The 22926-nt window shown below is 48.0% G+C and overlaps 1 protein-coding gene across 2 annotated transcripts in view; it reads left to right on the top strand.

The window, feature by feature from the left end:
• The first annotated feature begins 836 nt into the window (after window positions 1–836).
• LOC140396113 (dynein regulatory complex protein 11-like) overlaps window positions 837–22926 on the top strand; it is a 291112-nt gene continuing 269022 nt past the window's right edge. For both annotated transcript variants that reach the window (XM_072484239.1, XM_072484248.1), the window contains exons 1-2: window positions 837–1153; window positions 19377–19704. In XM_072484239.1, coding sequence (XP_072340340.1) covers window positions 1143–1153; window positions 19377–19704 — 339 coding nt within the window. In that variant the 5' untranslated portion in view covers window positions 837–1142. The remainder of the gene's footprint in view (window positions 1154–19376; window positions 19705–22926) is intronic.

Here is a 22926-nt window from a genome sequence, read left to right on the forward strand (position 1 = left end):
AGAACTTTGGTGAGGCCACAGCTGGAGTACTGCCTGCAATTCTGGTCACCACATTATAGGAAGGATGTGGTTACACTGGAGGGGGCCAGAGGCGATTCACCAGGATTTTGCCTTGGATGGAACATTTAAGTTATGAAGAGAGGTTGGATAGGCTTGGGTTGTTTTCGCTGGAGCAGAGAAGACGGAGGGGTGCCTGATTGAGGTGTACAACATTATGAGGGGCATGGGCAGGGTGGATAGGGAGCAGCTGTTCCCCTGAGTTGAAGGGTCAGTTACGAGGGGACATAAGTTCAAGGTGAGGGACAGGAGGTTTAGAGGGGGGAGGATTTGAGGAAAATCTTTTTTACCCAGCGGTGACCATCTGGAATGCACTGCCTTTTAAGGGCGGTAGAGGCAACGAGGTGCAGCTCTTTCCGTCCTCATTGCAGACTTTCTCACCGAGCGTTGTATCAGCAAAATTGGCCGTTTTATATTTGACCCCCTCATTTGTCTCATCTTTACAACAACCTCAACTAGTATTTATACAATGCCTTTAACGTGGTCAAACGTCCCAAGTTGCTTCACTAGAGCTTTATCAAACATTTGGCACTGAACGAGCTACCTATTGCAGACGATAATTTCAAGGGAACTCCGAGTTTGCCCGAAAAGCACAGTCACAATAACGGCATAAAACAGTGGGCAGATATTTGGACCATTTCCAAGAACAGTTAAATGTCAGGCTCGGGCCTGCAACTCCCCGTTACCAAGGCGACGCTCCGTTTGCTCTGAAGAGTACGCATGCGCCCGATGACGACGCCACTCGGCTCCACCGCGCGCATGCGCCAGCGTCCTGGTTACCCTGGAGTTGGAGAAGCAAGTGAGTTACACTGAGCTCTGCAACTGCCCAGAGACGTTGAAAAGCCAAGTCACAGCACAATTAGCACACACACACCCAGGCTTGTTGTATACAAGTAAGCCAAGAACATTAACAAGGAATTGTATGCAGAAAATCCAGCTGCAAAGCCAGCCAGCTCTTGTGCAGGTTACAGAATCCTGGATTTGGAGGAGGATGGTGCCAATGCGACGAACAATGTTGTAAAAGCGAGGACTTCAGTCAGTTTAAGGAGAGTCCAGGCAATTAATAAAAATCCCACTACTGCATCATGTCAAACAAGTAAGTAAAAAGGTCACTTAATACGTTTGGAATCATAAATATTTGCCACAGTGATATACAAATGCATTTGGATACTTGAGTTGTACTGTATTGCATGTTGTATAGGAACAGAGAAAATAGGATCAGGAGTAGGTCATTCAGCCCCTCGAACTGCTTCTCATGGCTGATTCTCTATCTCAAAGCCATACTCTTTCGCTCCTCCTGTACCCCTTGACACCTTGACAGTGTAGAAATCTATCTATTTCCTTCTTAAATATATTTAGTGACTTGCCCTTCTGTGGTTCCACAGGCTCACCACATTCTGGGTGAAAAGTTTCTCCTTATCTCAGTTCTAAATGGCCGACCCTGTATCCTGAGACTGTGACCCCCTTATTCTATGCATCCCCAGTGCCCCCCCCCCCCCCCCCCCCAGCCAAAGGGAACGTCATCACTGCAGCCAGTCTGTCCAGCCCTGTCAGAATTGTACATGTTTCAATGAGGTCCCCTCTCATTCTTCTAAACTCCACATGAATACAAGCCTAGTCAACCCAATCTCTGCTCATATGGCAATCCTGCCATCCCAGGAATCACTTTGGCGAACTTTTTTATATCAAGTATGTCCTTGGGTAACAAGACAAAAACTGCACATAACGCTCCAGGTTTCGTCCCACTGATGGCATCTGATTGGAGGTTATAGCCAACATTGCGGATTAACTAACATGACATTTGCAGCTAAACCTGTGATTTTTGAGTGTTGATTTTTCAGATTGAGATGTGACACTGGTGATGAGAGTCAATACAGAAATATTTAGGATTTTGTCATGGTATTTGCTGGAGCTGATATGTCTGCAGTCCAGGGAACTGAGCTATTTGATTTGACAGTTGATGCCAGTAGCATGAGGACAAACTGGAAAGTGTGGCTGGGGGTGTTTGAAGCCTATGCTGACAGCAGCAGTCTGTTTTGACTGGGCAATGGTTATTGAAAGCACAATGACCGGTCTTATTGTGCGAAGCAGGTGCTTCGGTGAGGAAGACTTTGAAGAATTTGCCCTGACACAGGAGCAAAGGCAGACATTGAAAGTGCAGGGAAAGCTTTGGAGGACCAATATGTAGTGATGCCAAATGCCACAGTTCAAAGGCATGTTTTCCATCAGATGCGACAGAAAGAGGGGGTTCAAGTAGCCTATTACAGACTGGGGGGTGGGCGCGGTTATTTTAAATAACACTAATTTCTGCTCTCATCACCAATCCATAAACGAAAAGGTCTTTTGATGTGATTCTTCCTTTATAAATGGTGGTATAATTCCCAACTCCTCAATTTTGGTGTGATACGATTTCTGTTAACCCACAACAAATTCAAGATAGGATGAACACAAAGGGCTAGTTTATTTGAACATACTCAAAACTTTTAGGCGAGGTCGCAATATTGTCCCCTTTGCACTCATACAATGAAGGAGGGATAGAGAAAGTACAGATTTACAGTGCAGCGACCACACAAAAAAAAATGGTGTCTCATCTGGATTCTAAAGGCCAATGTGGTATTATTTAACGGGGCCAGCAGGTTGAAAACCAATGCTGTATAATTCACTTTTCTGGTGGTGCATGAACCGCCATGGGTCCACTGCCCCCATCTGCTCCATAAACGTTCACAGCTCCCTAACCATACCTGCCGTTTTCCCCGTTCTGGGGTTTGATCTGTCCGTCAGTGGGTTTGTACACAGGAGAAAAGGCAGACATTGAAAGTGCAGGGAAAGCTCCCCCCCCCCCCCCCCCCCCCCCCCATGATCAGTCGGTGCGTATCTATGTTGGGGATTTCCGCCATGGCTTTATTATAAGTTTGTGTCGTCCCAGTTGGGCACGTACACGTTTGCCCAGATGGCACCGCCGGCCATGACGTACCATCCCCCTTGGTCCATAACCACCTTAGTTGCCGTGAACACCATCCTCTTGCTTATCAAAATTGCTATCCTCCAGCTCTCGTCCCATAGCAGGAATGGTAGGTCTGTCCCACCCAGCCCTTCCTTAGCCGCAGTCGGTCCTTCACCTCCAAGGTGCATCTCTTGGAGGAAGACTATCTTGGCCTTCATACTTTTCAGGTGTTTGAAGACACTCATCTTTTCACTGGGCCGTTAAGTCCCGAACATGCCAGGTGACTATCGTGGTGAGGGGTTTCTATCTCCCCCCCGCCACCCCCCCCCCCCGCCCCTCCCCTCCACCTATTTTGCGGGATCAACCATACTTATCTCGTGGATGCGCCCTTGCACTCCGGGGTTTCCCTTTGTTCGGGGGTCATGCAAAATAGCTGTGGTCACCATTCTCACCATGAGGCTGGTCCTCTGCGCCCCGGGTTTCCCTTTGTCCAGAGGCCACCCAACATGGCCACCAACTGTGTGTAAGCCATGTGGTTGAGCCCCTGCACTCTGGGGTTTCCCATTGTTCAGGGACCCTCCAAAGTGGCTTCTTATGGTGTTCCATCTTGTTCCATCTTCCCGAATCCGACCTGCTGAAGCCAGTCTAGAGTCCTTCCCTTCCTTATCGCAATGTTCCCCCTGTGGTCTCGATTCCTCCCTCTATTCCCCCTCTCACCTCCCGTCCCCTCCATGCCCCCCCTTTCTAATTTTCCTCCTACCGTCCCCTCCCCCATCCCTGTGACATTCCCCCTCCACGGCACTCTCTCACAGATGGGAGATGCATCGTGGCCCCCCTCTCTCGTGCTAGCTTTCCGCTTTCCCTGATAGTGTGTTGGCTCCCCTCCTGGGGTTGCTCTGACCCCCGTTTACGCCTGTTCCCAATGTACTTTTTTTTAGTCATTCATTGGGTGTGGGCATCGCAGGCTGTGCCAGCATTTATTGCCCATCCCTAATTGATCTTGAGGGGGCAGTTAAGAGTCAACCACATTTCTGTGGGTCTGGAGTCACTTGTAGGCCAGATCAGGTGAGGGTGGCAGATTTCCTACCCTCAAGGACATTAGTGAACCAAATGGGTTTTTACAACAACCGACAATGGTTTTCTGGTCATTGTATTGATCTCTATATGTGCATGTACACAAGGGGTTAATATGTAATCAGTCGCACCACATGATCACTAGAGGGCCAGACCTTCAGGGGTATAAAAGGCAACCACATTGGGTCTCGGGCTCACTCGGGGGTGCATTGTGACCAGGGCAATAGCAGAGTAGTTCAGCTGGCTAGTGGAGTTACGTATAGTTACCTTATCTCTAGTATAAAAGTTAAAGTAAAGAACTCATGCAATTATTGTTATAGTTACTCAATAAACCTTTTGTTACTACTGGATGAGTTCGAGTCTTCATCGAGATTCAGAAGACCTCTTCATTAGCCAAGTATTGAGTAGCACATGTTACCTACCACACAGATAACAAAACATGATACCAGGCCTGTTGGCTTTAACAGAACTAGTTAAATTAGGGTGGATAAAAAGAAAAGAAAATTCAGACCGGATATTCGACTGTGGAAGACTTTGCAGCAAATGGATCCTCGGCAACTAACTATGGGAATCATTGGACATCTAGGGCAGCTGGAAACAACCGGTAATTTAAGTTATAACTGTAAAAGATTTGAACAGATATTCCAAATATTTATCGCAGCTAATGATTTAAGCACGGTCTCTGACGCAATGAAAATAGCCGTACTACTCTCAATAGGAGGGCATGAAGCTAGAAAAATCTATAATTGCTTTAATTACTTAGAAGGTGAAGACAACACCAAAATAGAAGTAACCAAAAAATTTGATGAACACTGTAAGAGTCAGTCTGGAGAGATGCTGGAAAGATTTAACTCTTGTCATAAATGCCAGAGAAACGGAGGGCCCATCACTGATTTTATCACAAATCTCAAGGCTGTGATTATGCTGATTTCAGAGACACTATATGATAATGGATCAATTAATTTCTGGACTATCTGACAAAAATTTGAAGGAAGAACTTTCACACGATAAGTATCTTTTTAAAAAAAAAAAAAATATGTTTACTAAGAATTTTTAAACAAAATTTTCAACCATACAAACCCCCCCCCCCCCCCCCCCCCCCGGTAACACGAAAGAAAGCTCGCATAGCAAGACATGAACATGACAAGTCAATATGATACAGAACTTTGTACATTGGATTCCTCCCGTACATATCGATTTCCGGATCATTCATGTATTTTCTTGCTCGAATGCCCCCCCAGAAAAGCCCCACTTTCCCCCCCCCCCCCCCCCCCCCACCCCCAAAGAAAGATATCCCCTCCCCTCCCCGGGTTGCTGCTGCTGCTGTCCGACCTTCATCTAACGCTCCGCGAGATAGTCCAGGAACGGTTGTCACCGCCTGTAGAACCCCTGCGCAGACCCTCTCAAGGCAAACTTTATCCTCTCCAACTTGATAAACCCTGCCATAACATTTATCCAGGCTTCCACGCTGGGGGGCTTCGCCTCTTTCCACATTAACAAGATCCTACGCCGGGCTACTAGGGACGCAAAGGCCAGAATGCCGGCCTCTTTCGCCTCCTGCACTCCCGGCTCGTCCGCTACTCCAAATAGTGCTAGCCCCCAGCTTGGTTTGACCCGGACTTTCACCACCTTAGATACTGTTCTCGCAACTCCCCTCCAGTGCCGGGCATGACCAAAACATATGGACATGGTTCGCCGGGCTTCCTGAGCACCTCCCACATCTGTCCTCCACCCCAAGGAACCTACTCGGCCTCGCCCCCGTCATGTGCGCTCTGTGAACTACCTTAAACTGTATCAGGCTGAGCCTGGCACACGAGGAAGAGGAATTAACCCTATTTAGGGCATCAGCCCACAGCCCCTCCTCAATCTCCTCCCCCAGCTCCTCTTCCCATTTACCCTTCAGCTCCTCTACCAAAGCCTCCCCCTCTTCTTTCATCTCCTGCTATATTGCCGACCCCTTGCCCTCTCTGACCCATACGCCCGAAATCACCCTGTCCTGAATCCCCTGTGCCAGGAGCAACGGGAATTCACTCACCTGCCGCCTCACAAACACCCTTACTTGCATATACCTGAAAGCGTTTCCCGGGGGTAGCCCAAACTTCTCCTCCAGCACCCCTAAGCTCGCAAACGTCCCATCAATGAACAGGTCCCCCATTTTAAAAATCCCTGCCCTATGCCAGCTCTGAAACCCCCCGTCCATCCTTCCCGGGACAAACCGATGGTTGTCTCTGATTGGGGACCACACCGAGGCTCCCATCGCACCCCAATGCCGTCTCCACTGCTCCCAGAGCTTTAGCGTTGCCGCCACCACCGGGCTCGTGGTGTACCTTGTTGGCGAGAGCGGCAGCGGTGCCGTCACCAGCGCCCCCAGGCTCGTTCCTTTGCAGGACGCCATCTCCAACCTCTTCCATGTAATCACAATTGGGAGGCATTGGAATACAAAAGGAAACCTCGGGAGGACCACCATTTTAATCGACTGTACCTTGCCCGCTGACGAGAGTGTCAACATGTCCCACCTTTTAAAGTCCTCCTCCATCTGTTCCACCAGCCGCGTCAAATTAAGATTGTGTAGTGCCCCCCAGCTCCTAGGTACCTGGATCCCCAAGTATCAAAAGCTCCTCTCCGCCCTCATCAACGGTAGGTCGTCTATCCCTCTTCCCTGATCCTCCGGATGCACCACAAAGAGCTCACTCTTTCCCACATTGAGCTTATAGCCCGAAAAGTCCCCAAACTCCCTTAGGATCTGCATGACCTCAACCATCCGCTCCACTGGATCCGCCACATACAGCAACAGGTCGTCTGCGTACAGCGACACTCGATGTTCCTCTCTCCCTCGGACCACCCCCTCCATTTCCCCGACTCCCTTAACGCCATGGCCAAAGGTTCAATTGCTAATGCAAACAACAGAGGGGACAGGGGGCACCCCTGCCTCGTCCCTCGATACAGCTGGAAATACTCCGACCTCCGCTGGTTCGTGACCACACTCGCCACCGGGGCTCTATACAAGAGCTTAACCCAACTAATAAACCCTCCCCCGAACCCAAACCTCAACACTTCCCAGAGGTACTCCCACTCTACTCGGTCAAAGGCCTTCTTCGCGTCCATAGCTGCCACTATCTCTGCCTCTCCCTCCATGAATGGCATCATTATCACATTTAGGAGCCTTTGCACATTGGTATTTAGCTGCCTACCCTTTACGAATCCCGTCTGGTCCTCGTGAATCACCCCCGGGACACAGTCCTCTATCCTCGTAGCCAACATTTTTGCCAGCAACTTAGCATCTACGTTGAGGAGCGAGATCGGTCTATACGACCCGCATTGCAGTGGGGCCTTATCTCGCTTAAGGATCAAAGAGATCGTCGCCTCCGACATTGTCGGGGGCAGGGTCCCCCCCTCCCCTGCTTCATTGAAGGTCCTTACCAGCAACGGGGCTAACAGGTTTACATACTTCCTATAGAACTCCACCGGGAACCCATCCGGTCCCGGGGCCTTCCCTGCCTGCATGCTCCCCAGTCCTTTAACCAGCTCCTCCATCCCAATTGGCGCCCCCAAACCAGCCACCTCCTGCTCCTCCACCCTCGGGAACCTCAGTTGGTCCAAGAATCGTCGCATCCCCTCTTTTCCCCCTGGGGGCTGGGACCTATGCAGCTCCTCGTAAAAGGCCTTGAATGCCTCATTCACTTTCACCGCACTCCGCACTGTATTTCCCCTGCCATCCTTGACTCCACCTATTTCCCTCGCTGCCATCCTCTTATGGAGCTGATGTGCCAGCATCCGACTCGCCTTCTCCCCATATTCATACATCGCCCCCTGTGCCTTCCCCCACTGCCTCTGCCTGCCCCATGGTCAACAGGTCAAACTCCGTCTGGAGACTTTGTCTCTCCCTGAGTAGTCCCTCATCAGGGGCCTCTGCCTATCTCCTGTCCTCCCTTAAAATCTTCCCCACTAACCTCTCCCTTTCCCAGCCCTCTCTCTTTTCCCTATGAGCCCTGATGGAGATTAACTCTCCCCTGACCACTGCCTTCAGCGCCTCCCATACTACTCCCACCTGCACCTCCCCGTTGTCGTTGGCCTCCAGATACCTTTCGATGCACCCCCGCACCCTCCCACACACTTCCTCGTCTGCCAGCAGTCCCACATCCAATTGCCACAACGGGCATTGGTCCCTCTCCTCCCCTATCTCTAGCTCCACCCAATGCGGGGCGTGGTCTGAAATGGCTATGGCCGAATACTCCGTTCCCTCCACTTTCGGGATCAATGCCCTGCCCAGAACAAAAAAATCTATCCGGGAGTAGGCCTCATGTACATGGGAGAAAAAAGAAAATTCTCTGGCCAAAGGCCTGGCAAATCTCCACAGATCTACTCCCCCCATCCCCCCCAACCCCCTGAGCACCTTGGCCGCAGCCGACCTCTTCCCCGTCGTAGATCTGGAACGATCTAATGCTGGGTCCAACAACGTGTTGAAATCCCCGCCCATTATCAAGCTCCCTACCTCCAAGTCCAGAATACGCCCCAACATCCGTTTCATGAATCCAGCATCGTCCCAGTTTGGGGCGTATACATTTACCAGTACTACCCCCGTCCCCTGCAACCTACCGCTCACCATCACGTATCGGCCTCCATTGTCCGCTACTATGTTCTTGGCCTCAAACGACACCCGCTTCCCCACCAGTATTGCCACCCCTCTATTCTTCGCATCCAGCCCCGAATGGAACACCTGTCCTACCCATCCCTTCCTTAACCTGACCTGATCTGCCACCTTCAGAAGATGTGTCTCCTGAAGCATAACCACGTCTGCCTTCAGTCCCTTTAAGTGCGCGAACACTCGGGCCCTCGAAACCGGCCCATTTAGGCCTCTCACATTTCACGTGATCAGCCGGATTGGGGGGCTTACCCCCCCCCCCCCCCCCCCCCGCCGACTAGCCATCTCCTATCTTAGGCCAGTCCCGTGCCCGCGTCTCTTGCACCCTCCAGTCCCCCAGACGGGGAACCCCCGCCCCGACCACCTCTTCCATTTTCAGTTCCCCCTCGGCCAGTGCAGCAGCAACCCTGTTATCCCCCCCTTCCCTCACCCCCTCCCCGCTAGATCCGCATCTAGCTCATTTGCTCCCCCCATACTACTTCCTGAGTCAGCTGACTTCTGCTGACCCCGGCTTCCCCCGCCTTCCCGTTGATCTGCCCCGTGTGGGAATCTCTCCTCCTCCTTGCGTTCCTCCATCCCCCCCCTCCCTAGCGCGGGAAAAAGCCCACGCTTTCCTGAGCCAGCCCCGCCCCCTGTGGCGCAGCTCCTGTTGCGGCCTAATCCCAGTTCCCCCATCCCCGAGCCTCACCTCCCTCCAGCACCGATGCCCACATTCCCCACTATCTCATCAAAAGAAAAAATAACTCTTCCCCCATCCCCATCCATCATCCCACCCGTGAAACATTCTTTACTCATATTTACAACCCTGTATACAGTCAACATCTCCCCCAAAATCACAGCCCCTCAGTTCGAGTCCAATTTTTCCGTCTGGATAAAGGTCCAAACCTCTTCTGGCGTTTCAGAAATAGTGGTGTCGGTCCTGATACGTGACCCACAGTTGCGCAGGCTGCAGCATTCCAAATCTCACTCTTTTTATGCAGCACCGCCTTGGCCCGGTTGAAACCAGCTCTCCTCTTTGCCACCTCCGCACTCCAGTCCTGGTAGACTCGGATCACCGCATTCTCCCATCTACTGCTCCGCACCTTCTTGGCCCATCTCAGGACACTCTCTTTGTCCGCAAAGCGATGGAACCTCACCACTATCGCACTTGGCGGCTCGCCAGCCTTGGGTCTCCTTGCCAGGACCCGCTGAGCCCCTTCTAGCTCCAGGGGGCTCGTAGAGACCTCAGCACCCATCAGCAATGGAGCATCGTGCTCACATATGCCCCGGCATCAGCCCCCTCCACTCCATCGGAGAGACCCAGAATCCGGAGATTCTTCCTCCTCGACCTGTTCTCCAGGACCTCGAGTCTCGGCCCACCTCTTGTGCACCGCCTCGTGCGCCTCCATCTTTACCGCCAGGCCCAGGATCTCGTCCTCGTTCTCATTAGCTTAATCCCTCACCACACGGAGCTCCACGCCTGGGCCTTCTGGGTCTCCTTCAGCCCCTCAATCGCCAACAGCATTGGCGCCAGCACCTCCTTTTTAAGCTCCTCCACGCAGTGCCTGAGGAACTCCTGCTGGTCCGGCCCCCATGCTGCTCGATCTCCGTCCTCCAGCGTATTGGTTTTTCCCCCTTGTTTTTGCCGCTGCTCCAGAGTCTCTTTCTCCGTCGCTCCACCGCCAATCCCCGCCATACGACGTAAGGGGGACCTTACTTCACCTTCTCACACGGGATTCAATCAAAACATTTCGGTTGGGGCTCCTCCGGAGAGCCCAAAAGTCCGTTCTAGCGGGAGCTGCCAAAATGTGCGGCGATAACACAGAATCAGTATCTAGAAAACAAAATCGGTAAAAATGGCACGAACACTCACCATGAGGCAGAGGCAGAATCTCACTCGATGCAACAGCGCTTTTTGATTGGCAGCCACCTTGAGTGAGAGCGGCCAGTACGCACATGCGCACTTCTCAAAAAGAAGGAAAACGGCAAAATACACTCGAGAAGCCGCGAGTGCACAGTTGCGAAAAGAGTGCACAGTAAAGGAAGTCGAATTGCGCATTCGCAATCGATTCCTACTCATGACGTCACGAGCGTCATGACGTCCGAGGACCTGGACCACGCCCACTTAAAAGGGAAATGCACGAAAATGAACAAAAAGACATTTAAAGCTGCAAAACCAAATTTTCTTACATCAAAAGACAGAAAAATGCCCGAACATATACCAGCAGTTAAAAATAACCTCCGTAGCACCCTGGCACAAGCAGTTTGCACCACCCAAAGAGGAGAGCACAGTGATTTGTTCATTAAAGAATACTACTCAGCAGATGATTTCTTCATTGGACATAGAAAGAACAATGACAAATCCGAAACAAACAGAAATGATTTGTTCATTGAAGAATACTACTCAGCAGATGATTTCTTCATTGGACATAGAAGGAACAATGACAAATCTGAAACAAAAAGAGATGATTTGTTCATTGAAGACTACTGCTCAGACATGGATAAGTTGTTCGGAATTGATGATCATTGCATCAGCAACACAGTTGAAACGCTCAACACGACTCTTCTCATGGTTGATGAATCCAATACCATGATGCCATGGCAGATCGTCGATACATTGGATGACAGCAATACTCAAGAAGAAGACGACGCCACACAGAGAGCACAGATCGACTCTTTAGCGAGAACACTGCATGACTCAGAGAGAGCGACAAAAGACTCCACAGAGAGAGCGACGAAAGACTCCACAGAGAGAGCGACGAAAGACTCCACAAAGAGAGCGACGCAAGCCTCCACAGACAGCTCGGTGACAGACTCAAAAATGGAAGCAAGCAGATACTCCATAACGAACGCCATGCATGAACAAGACAATGAAGGTCTATCCACCTTATCTGCGCAACCAGCAGCAGACTATGAAAGTCTACCAAGCTCACGTGAACAACAAAAAGACCATGATAGTCTACCCAGCTTATTTGAGCCACCAGAACCCAGCTCATTTAACTAACAAGAAGACAGTCTATCCAGCTTATTTGAGCCACCAGAAGAACACTATGAAAGTCTATCCAGCTCATTTAACCAACAAGAAGACACTGAATGTCTACCCACTGTATGTAAGACAAGTGACGAAGATGCGCAGGATCACAGCGAGACTGACAGATCTCATCTCGTTTGCACAGAAGCACTCAACAATCAGAGGAGGGCTACTCATGAGTCCAGAGAGACCACATCAATTGAAATCTTGAAGATTTTGACTCCAGAAGAGGAGCACCATGAGCCCAGAGCGACCACGTCAATTGACCACGACCCATAACAATATGAAATTGTGAAGGTTTTGACTCCAGAAGAGGAGCACCAGGAAACCAATGATGATTCAAGTGAACCAGAAATGACTCTAGAAGAGGAATCAAATCCACCACAAATGATTGGTGTCACCAACATCATATCATTCTCACAATTCTCAAGAAGAAACCCTCAATGTAACATATACCACAATGGATACTGACACCAATAACTGTGACAATGACTCAAATCATCCACACTGAACACTCACTGAGTGCAACAAGAACAACAAAACACCGCAAGACACACAGCAGAAACAAGAACAACAGCAACAACAAAAACAACATGCAGCGCAACAAGAACAACAAAGACAACAAGAAGCATAACATAAACAACAAGCACGACAAAATAATGACAAGAACAGCGACAAAAAAAAAAAAAAAAAAAACAGAAACAACAAGCACGACAAAAAGAACGACAAGGAAAACAACAAACCCAGAAACAACAACAATGAAACAACGACCTGTACAAGATGGTACAACTCTGCACATGAAGGACAATGCCACAGCACACTGCGAAACAATGACAAGACTACAAACATGCCAAGGCATGACAAAGAATCTCACAAATTCACATCTGCTCCAGAACAAGCAAGCACGCCAGCTTTCAAGGCAGATGACGCACTAGACCAATACCGCAAGCACAGGAAAAGTCCAGGTCAGACGGTAAAGATGACATACAGAATCAATACCGCAAGCGCCGAAAAAAGTCCAGGTCAGACAATGGTGTAACACAGAATCGCTACCACAAGTATAGAGAAAAAAGAAAGTCTAAATCAGACAACAAAGTGGTTCGACCATTCAAACACCTCATGATGACTTGATGATCACTTAAACACAAGAACACTGACGATGTTCACAAAGAAATAACAACATCAACTTCACCACTTCAACAACAGAAGACAAAAGCAACTCAACCGAACAAATTCATAAAGTTTGGACTCACAATGTTTTTTATTGAGATTGGACTCATAAATATTAATTGGCTTTGTATAATCATCAAGATCATCACAACTTGTACATAACATCATTTGTCTACCTATTTCACGCAAGCGAAAAAACCTTAGAGACTAAATGTATTCACATTTGACGGACTAACTCATTGATTTTATGTAATGCATTTGCAAACTGCATCCATTATTTTTGTTCAATTTTCTTTACAACATACAGAAGATATGTAACACGACAAAAAGGGTGATGTAGTGATCTCTATATGTGCATGTACGCATGGGGTTAATATGTAATCAGTAGCACCACATGATCACAAGAGGGCCAGACCAACAGGGGTATAAAAGGCAACCACTTTGGGTCTCTGGCTCTCTTGGGTGCACTGTGACCAGGGCAATAGCAGACTAGTTCAGCTGGCTAGTGCAGCTACGTATAGTTACTGTAGTTAGATCTTGTTAGCCTTATCACTAGTATCAAAGTTAAAGTAAAGAACTCATGCAATTATTGTTATAGTTACTCAATAAACCTTTTGTCACTACTGGATGAGTTTGAGTCGTCTTCATCGAGATTCAGAAGACCTCTTCATTAGCCAAAGATTGAGTAGCACATGTTACCTACCACACAGGTAACAAAACAGTCATCATTCGACTTTTAATTCCAGATATTTTATTGAGTTTAAATTCCATCACCTGCTGTGGTGGGATTAAAACCCAGGTCCCCAGATCATTATCCTGGATCTCTGGATTATTAGTCCAGTAACAATACCACTATGTCACCGCCTCCCCTCCCTGTCTCCTCCTCACCCTCCCCTGCACTATGCTGCCTCACCCCTTCCTTCCTATGAGCTAGTTCCCCTATCATAGGCAGTGCAGTTCTGCACAAAATTGTCAATTTCCATCACTTTTTCTCTACGTCTTCCTCACTGCTGCCTCATTTGCGTTTAGTCCAGTCCGTTCATACGGACGAACCCATCCGCCCCTGCCGGGGTAGTAAAATATTGTTCCTTTTTCTGGTATGTCACCCAGAGCCTGGCTGGGAATACCATCCCAAATTTAACATTGCTTTTGTACAGGGCCAACTTTGCGTGGTTGAATTTGGTCCTGCGCTTTGCCAGATCCGCCCAATGTCCTGGTGTACCCTAATCTTGTGTCCCTCCGAGCTGCTTGCCTTCATCTGCCGAGCCCAACGCAGAATCCTCTCCTGATCCTGGTACCTGTGCAGATTGGCTATTATCACCCTCGGCTGCTCCCCGGCCTTGGGCTTTGGTTGGGATGACCTGTGTGCCTGTTGATGTCCAGTGACCTGGTCTCTTCCAACCAAGTTGCCCAGCATCTGGGCCATGTAGTCAGTTGGGTCTCTATCCTCAGCTCCCTCTGGCAGGCCCACTACTCAAATTTTTTGTTGGCTGGATCAGTTCTCTTGGCCTTCGACCTCCCAGTCCGAATGCATGGCTGAAGAGATGGTGCAGGAGGGAGGACTTTTAATTTTCTGTATCATTGGGTCCGTTTCTGGATCATTGGGTCCGTTTCTGGGGAAAGTAAGACCTGTACAAGTCTGATGGATTGCACCTGAACAGGAAGATACTTGGGAGGTTTGCTAGTGCTGTTGGGGGAGGGGATTAAACTAATTTGGCTGGGGGGTGGGTTACAGAGCAGAAGAACAGCAGGGGGTGAAGCACACCCAGATTTAGAAGAAAAATCAGGTCGGTCTGAAAGGCAGAGCAAAGATAAGACTCAAGGGAATATTGCAAGGCTGAATGGGATTTATTTTAATGTGAAGAGTCTTACTGGTAAGTGAGATACATTGAAGACATTGATTAACACATAAAAGTATGATAGAGTTGCTATCACAGAGACATGGTTGAGGGAGGGTCAGGATGGGCAGCTCAATATTATGGAGTATAGAATCTCCAGAGACATGAGGGGTGTATGAAGGGAGGTGGCATCGCAATATTGATCAATGAATCAATTATTACAGTGTGGCATCATAGAGTCATAGAGGTCTACAGCACAGAAAAGCCCCCTCAGCCCATCGCGTCCGTGCCAGTCAAAAACAACCACCTACGTATTCTAATCCCATTGTCCAGCACTTGGCCCGTAGCCTTGTATGCCTTGGCATCGCAAGTGCACATCTAAATACTTCTTAAATGTTATGAAGGCCCTGCCTCCAACACCCTTTCAGGCAGCGAGTTCCAGACTCCCACCACTCTCTGGATGAAAAGGTTTTCCCACATATCCCCTCTAAATCTCCTGCCCCTTACCTTAGATTTATGTCCTTTGGTTATTGGTCCCTCCACCAAGGGTAAAAGATTCTTCCTGTCTAATCTATCTATGCCCCATATAATTCTATACATCTCAATCATGTCCCCATCAGTCTCCTCTGCTGCAAGGAAACAACCCCAGTCTATCCAATCTCTATTCATAGCTAAAACTCTCCAGCTCAGGCAACACCCTGATAAATCTCCTCTGCACCCTTTCGAGTGCTATCCCTCCTATAGTGTAGGTGGCACAGTGGTTAGAACTGCTGCCTCGCATGCACCAGGCATCCGGGTTCTATTCGGCCTTGAATGACTGTGGAGCTTGCACATTCTCCCCGTGTCTGCGGGGTGCTCCGGTTTCCTCCCACAGTCGAAAGATGTGCAGGTGGGTATATTGGCCATGCTAAATTTCCTCCTTAATGTCTAAAGGTTAGATGGGGTGACCGGTTTGTGGGGATTGGGCAGGGGAGTGGGCCTAGATGGGGTGTTCTTTCAGGATCTGTGCAGACTCCTTCTGCACTGTTTGTATTCTATGATTCGAATCCAGAACTGCGCACATTACTCTCGCTGTGGCTTAACAAACATTTTAGACAGTTCCAGCCGAACCTCCCTGCTCTTTAATTCTATGCCTCGGCTAATAAAGGCAATTATATCTCCTGTCTTCTTAACCACAGTATCTATTTGCCCTTCTCCCTTAAGGGACCAGTGTATATCACACCAAGGTCCCTCTGATCCTCGGTGCCTTCCAGGGTCGTGCCATTTATCATGTCCTCCCTTGCTTTGCTTGACCTGTCCAATTGCATCACCTCACACTTATCCGGATTGAATTCTATTTGCCACTGGTCCGTGATCACGATTGAATTCTATTTGCCACTGGTCCGTGATCACTTGGTCAAATGCAATTCCCTCATTTGCACACATGGTCACCTCTTCAAAAAACTATGTCAAGTTGGTCAGACGTAACCTCCCCTGAACAAAACCATGGCAACTGTTCTTGATTAATCCCTGCCTCTCAAAATGCAGAATAATTAGGTCTCAGAATTGCTTCCAATAGTTTCCCTACTACCGAGGTTAGACTGACTGGCCTATAGTTTTGTGGTTTTATAACTTACTCCCTTCTTCAATAATGACAACACGTTGGCCATCCTCCACTCCTCCGACACCTCTCCTGTGGCCAGAGACAAATTGACAATGCCCCTGCTATTTCCTCCCTTGCCTCACTCAACAGCCTGGGATACATTGGGCTGGATTCTCCATCGTCGGGATTCTCTGTTTCGCCGGCAGCGCACCCATGCCTAGGGATTTCCCGACGATGTGGAGCTGCCCTCAATGAGAAACTCCATTGGCCGGCTGGCGGGACGGAGAATCCCGCTGCCGGTGGGGCACGCCGCACAGAAAACTGGTGCGGCGGGACGGAGAATTCCACCCATTACATCAGGCTTGGAGATTTATCTACTTTTAAGCATGACAGATGATGAAGAAACTCCTCTCTGTCCAAGTTAATTTCTTTAATTTTATCCCAGTCCTTCTTCCTGATTTCTATACCCACACCATCCCTCTCATGAGTGAACAACCGACAAAGTATTAATTTAAAACCCTACCTCCATCCTCCGACTCCACACACAAATTCCACTATGGTCCTTAATGGGCCCTACTCTTTTCCTAGTTATCCTTTTGCCCTTAATGTACTTGTAAAACATCTTAAGGATTTTCTTTATTTTACCTGCCAGTATCCTTTCATGTCCCCTTTTTGTTCTAATTTCCTCATTTCCTTTTTAAGTTCCCTCTTGCACATTCTATACGCCTCTCGGGCTTCTGCTGTTTTGAACCCTCGATATCTACCACAAGCCTCCCTTTTTCTCCTTATCCAATGCTGAATATCCCTCGATATCCAGGGTTCACTGGATTTGTTGGTCCTACCCTTTTACTTGATTGGACAATGTTGGCCCTGTACCTTTTTTAGGGTGCCACGGTAGCGCAGTGGTCAGCACTGCTGTCTCGGTGCTGAGGACCCAGTTCAATCCCGGCCCCGGGACATTTTCCGTGTGGGAGTTTGCACATTCTCCCTGTGTCTGTGTGAGTCGCACCCCCACAACCTAAAGATGCAGGTGAATTGGCCACGCTAAATTGCCCCACAATTGGAAAATATTTTTAGGGCAGCCCTGTGGCACAGTGTCTCACAGCTCCAGGGATCCGGGTTCAATTCTGGCCTCGGGTGAGTGTCAGTGTGGAGTTTGTACTTTTTTCCCGTGTCTGCGTGGGTTTCCTCCGGGTGCTCTGGTTTCCTCCCATAGTCCAAAGATGTGCAGGTTAGGTGGATTGGCCATGATCAATTGCCCCGTAGTGTCAAAAAGATTGGGTGAGGCTACTCGGTTATGGACTAGGGTGGAGACATGTGCTTAAGTGGGATGCACTTTCCAAGGGTTGGTGCAGACTTGATGCGCCAAGGCCTCCTTCTGCACGCTCTCCTACAATGACTACCCTTAAGCCCCTTATTTATTCCCTTTTTTAACAAATATGTGTTATGTCAGTATCACACAGGAGAAAGTGTGAAGGTGGATAACTCCTCAGAGCCTGATGGGATCAACCAAAGGATACTGAGGGAGGCATGGAAGGAAATTGCTGGGGTAATGACAGAAATCTTTGTATCGTCATTGGCTACAGGTGAGGTCCCAGAGGACTGGAGAATAGCCGATGTTTAAGAAGGATAGCAGCGATAATCCAGGAAATTATTGGAAAAATTTCTAAGGGACACGATTTACTCACATTTGAAAACAAGTGGACTTATTAGCGAGAGGCAGCATGGTTTTGTGAAGGGGATGTCATATCTCACTAACTTGATCAAGTTTTTTGAGGAAGTGACATAGATGATTGATGAAGGAAGGGCAGTGGATGTTGTCCACATGGACTTCAGTAAAGCCTTTAACAAGGTCTCCCATGACAGACTGGTACAAAAGGATCAGAGGGGAACTGGCAAGATGGGCACAGAACTGGCTTGGTCATAGACGACAGAGGGTGGTGGTGGAAGGGTTCTTTTCTGAATAGAAGGCTAGTGATGTTCCGCAGGGATCAGTGCTGGGAAGTTTGTTGTTCGTCGTATCTATAAATGATTTGGAGGAAAATGTAGCTGGTCTGATTAGTAAGTTTGTAGATGACACAACGATTGATGGAGTTGCGGATAGTGAAGAGGATTGTTGGACAATATAGCAGGATATAGACCGGTTGGAGACTTGGGCAGAGAAATGGCAAATGGAGTTTATTCTGGACATATGCGAGGTTATGCATTTTGGAAGGTCTAATGCAGGTTCTCTAACTGCAACCAAACTCTCTCCAAGTCAACATCCCAACCGGAAAATGTCCTTAATGCTCCACTTCTTCGTGGGCCCACCTGTGCTCCTAGCATCTCTTTCAAATTTAAATGCTGAGCAATCGCTTCAATTATCTCCACCTTCCTCGCTCTAGTTGGTATCTCCATTTCTAATTCACCTATCAATTCGACCAGCTTGTCCAATAATCATCTATGGATCAAAGATATAATATATATAATCGCCTATTGTCACAAGTAGGCTTGAATGAACTTACTGTGAAAAGCCCCTAGCCGCCACATTCCGGCGCCTGTTTGGGGAGGCCGGTACGGGAATTGAACCCGCGCTGCTGGCATTGTTCTGTATTACAAACCAGCTGTTTAGCCCATTGTGCTAAACCAGCCTCAAATGTCACGGCAAAAATAAAAGAAAGGGGAAATAAGGGAATAAACAGAAAAACAAACAAGAAGGACACTCACACTTTTAAGTTGGTCCTAGGAAATGTGAATGAGCCTTGAAAATGTAGTAAGATAAAGGAACTCTTGCTGTGGGAGGGGGTGTGGGGCATATATAGTAGAACTGAGATAATAAGTCTTTGTACACTATGGTGTAACTATGTTAACTTGTTATAATACTCACTTGTTTCATTCCTTTTGATATGCAGTAAAGGTTTTTTGTTTAAATGCATAAAATCTTGTGACATAGATCTGTCAGTTGATTGTTGAGTATTCAGATTCCTTCTTTTAATATTAATGGTTCTGAACCGGATTATAACATTTAACTTTTTGTGTGTGCTATTCATATTATTATCCAACACTTTCTTTCATTGCAGAGCTTACAATAAGATGTGGGTTGAGACCCATGAGGACCTGCATTACCTTCTGAAGCAGGAGATCACTGTCCAGGATGCTAAACCACAGACAGACCGCGTGATCATCTTTCAGATTCTGACAACCTTTTACATCAAGTATGTGCAAATTTTCCGTAATATGGAATCTCTCTATGACCAGATTGTGCATCCTCAGAAACGAAGGATTATTCACCATGTGCTGGATGGAATTATGGGCAGAATCCTGGAGCTAAAGAATGAAATGGTGAAGCTGGAGTTCTCAGAGTTTCACTATTGTGACGACGTCCTGCAGGATCTCAAGCTAATTCCGGTATGTATGGTCCCATCTTGGTTTTAAAGGCAGGGGAAAGAAAATGCAATGGAGAATTGAATGGAAAAATACAGTTGGTTTAACAGAGACTGGGGATTCAACAAGGATCACAATGTGTAATCACACATGGCGTTTTCATGCTGCATGCTCATCGTACTGTCTGCTTATTATCATAGAACATAGAACATACAGTGCAGAAGGAGGCTGTTCGGCCCATCGAGTCTGCACCAAGCCCTCACTTCCACCCAGCCCTCACTTCCACCCTATCCCCGTAACCCAATAACCCCATCTAACCTTTTTGGTCACTAAGGGGCAATTTATCATGGCCAATCCACCTAACCTGTAAGTCTTTGGACTGTAGGAGAAAACCAGAGCATCTGGAGGAAACCCACGCAGACATGGGGAGAACGTGCAGACTGCGCACAGACAGTGACCCAGCAGGGAATCGAACCTGGGACCCTGATGCTGTGAAGCCACAGTGCTAATCACTTGTGCTAATGTGCTGCCATATCGCAATTGTTACATACAGTCAGTGCTAACCATGCTGTTCATTGGCTCCACAAATTAGCAGGGGTCCAATCTTGTTATGTGCTAGCACTACTTAAAACTATTTGCTTAAATCTAGCCTGCCAACTCTTAAAAGAAATACATATGTGGCTGCTGGAGGTACTGACACCATTTGGAATAGTGCTCAGGCACAAAAGAGAATGGCTGACGATAAGAGAGCAGGTTTTTTGATAGTGCATTGAAGGTCTTGGTGAAGGAGATGGAACAGAAGAGAAAGGTCCTGCATCCACAGGTGCCAACCAATCGGATGTGCAATATCTCATGCTGATATTGGACCATAAGTCATAGGAGCAGAATTAAACACTCGGCCCATCGGGTTTGCTCCACCATTCAATCATGGCCAATATATTTCTCATCCCCATTCTCCTGCCTTGTCCCCATAACCCCTGATCCCATTATTGATCAAAAACCTATCTATCTCTGTCTTAAAGACACTCAGTGATTTGGCCTCCACAGCCTTCTGCGGCAAAGAGTTCCACAGATTCACCACCCTCTGGCTGAAGAAATTCCTCCTCATCTCTGTTTTAAAGGATTGTCCCTTTAGTGTGTGTGAGATTGTGCCCTCTGCTTCTAGTTTTTCCTACAAGTGGAAACATCCTCTCCACGTCCACTCTATCCAGGCCTTGCAGTATCCTGTAAGTTTCAATAAGATCCCCCCTCATTCTTCTAAACGCCAATGAGTACAGACCCAGAGTCCTCAACTGTTCCTCATACGACAAGCTCTTCATTGCAGGGATCATTCTTGTGAACCTCCTCTGGACCCTTTCCAAGGCCAGAACATCCTTCCTTAGGTACTGGGCCCAAAACTGCTCACAATACACCAAATGGGGTCTGACCAGAGCCTTATTTAGCCTCAGAAGTACATCCTTGGTCTTGTATTCTAGCCCTCTCGACATGAATGCCAACATTGCATTTGCCTTAACTGCTGACTGAACCTGCACGTTAACCTTAAGAGAATCGTGAGCAAGGACTCCCAAGTCCCTTTGTACTTCTGATTTCCTAAGCATCTTTCCATTTAGAAAGTAGTCTATGTCTCCATTTCTTCTTCCAAAGTGCATAACCTCACACTTTTCCACATTGTATTCTATAAGCCACTTCTTTGCGCACTCCCGTAGCCTGTCCAAGTTCTTCTGCAGCCCGTCTGCTTCCTCAATACTACCTGTCCCTCTACAGATCTTTGTATCATCTGCAAACGTACCAGGCATGGACTGCGAAGATGGAAGAGGCTCCAGATTGAAAGTAAGTTTAAGTGGCTCACTGAGGGCAGTCAGGCAGCACATGGCAAAGAGCAGTGGGGATGGGGTAGGCGGTGGGTCTCAGTGGGGCTGACCCTTCTGTCACAGAGCCATCCATGGGCTGCAATGCGCCTGACCAGGAACGTCAACTGGGTGGCCTATCTACCTATATAGCCCCTGCAAATGGTGACAGGAAGTGACCCATAGGTTTTTCTTAAATTTGAGGTATGGGATGTTAGCGATATTGGCTAGACCAGCATTTAGTGTTGATCTCTAATTCCCCTTGAGGAGATGGTGGTGCACTGCCTTCTTGAACCACTGCAATCCCTGTGGTATAGGTCCACCCAGAGTACTGATAGGGAGGGAGTTTCATCATTTTGACACCGATATATGTCCAAGTGAGGGTAGCGGGTGTGTTGGAGGGGAACATGCATCTAGCGGCTTTGTCCTTCTGGATGATATTTGGAAGGTGCTGTTTAACGAGCCTGGGTGAGTTTCTGCAGTGCATCTTGCAGCGGTACACACTGCTGCCATGTTCATCGCTGGTGGTAGAAGTGAATGTTTGTAGAAGGGATGCCAATTAAGCGGGCTGCTTTGTCCTGGATGGTGTTTTTGGAGCTGTACTCATCCAGGAAAGTGGAAAGTATTCCATTACACTGCTGACTTGTGGCTTGTAGATGGTGGACAGGGAGGTGAGTTACTAGCCACAGGATTTCCAGCCTCTGACCTGCTCTTGCAGCCACAGTATTTATATGGCTAGTCCAGTTCAGTTTCTGGTCAATGTTAACCTTCAGGAGGTTGATAATTAGGGATTTAGAGATGGTAATGCCATTGAATATCAAAGGTGATGACTAGCCCTGTTGGAGATTATCATTGCCTGGCATTTGTGTGATGTAAATGTTACTTGCCCCTTGTCAGCCCAAATGTGCATTTTGACCAAGTCTTGCTGCATTTGGACATGGACTGCTTCAGTATCTGACGAGACATGAATTGTGCTGAACATTGTGCAGTCATCAGTAAAAATCCCCACTTCTGTCCTGATGATGGAGGAAAGGACATTGATGAAGCAGGAGAAGATGGTTCGGCCTAAGACACTACCATGAATGATGTCACATTATGTCCTGGAACTGAGAAGATTGACCTCCAACCACCGCAGCCATCTTCCTTTAAGTCCTTTAAGTCAGATAGGAATCCAACCAGAGGAGAGTTGATCCCCTGATTCCCATTGAATCTAGTTTTGCATGGGCTCCATGATGCCACATTTGGTCACAATCTGCCTTGATGTCAAGGACAGTCAACCTCGCCTCAGTTCTGGAATTCAGCTTTTTTGTCCATGTTTAATCCAAGACTGTAATGAATTCAGGAGTAGAGAGACCTGGCAGTACCCAAACTGAGTGTCAGTGAGCAAACAAAACAATAC

Source organism: Scyliorhinus torazame, chromosome 2, assembly GCF_047496885.1.
Source record: "Scyliorhinus torazame isolate Kashiwa2021f chromosome 2, sScyTor2.1, whole genome shotgun sequence".
Taxonomy (NCBI): Eukaryota; Metazoa; Chordata; class Chondrichthyes; order Carcharhiniformes; family Scyliorhinidae; genus Scyliorhinus; species Scyliorhinus torazame.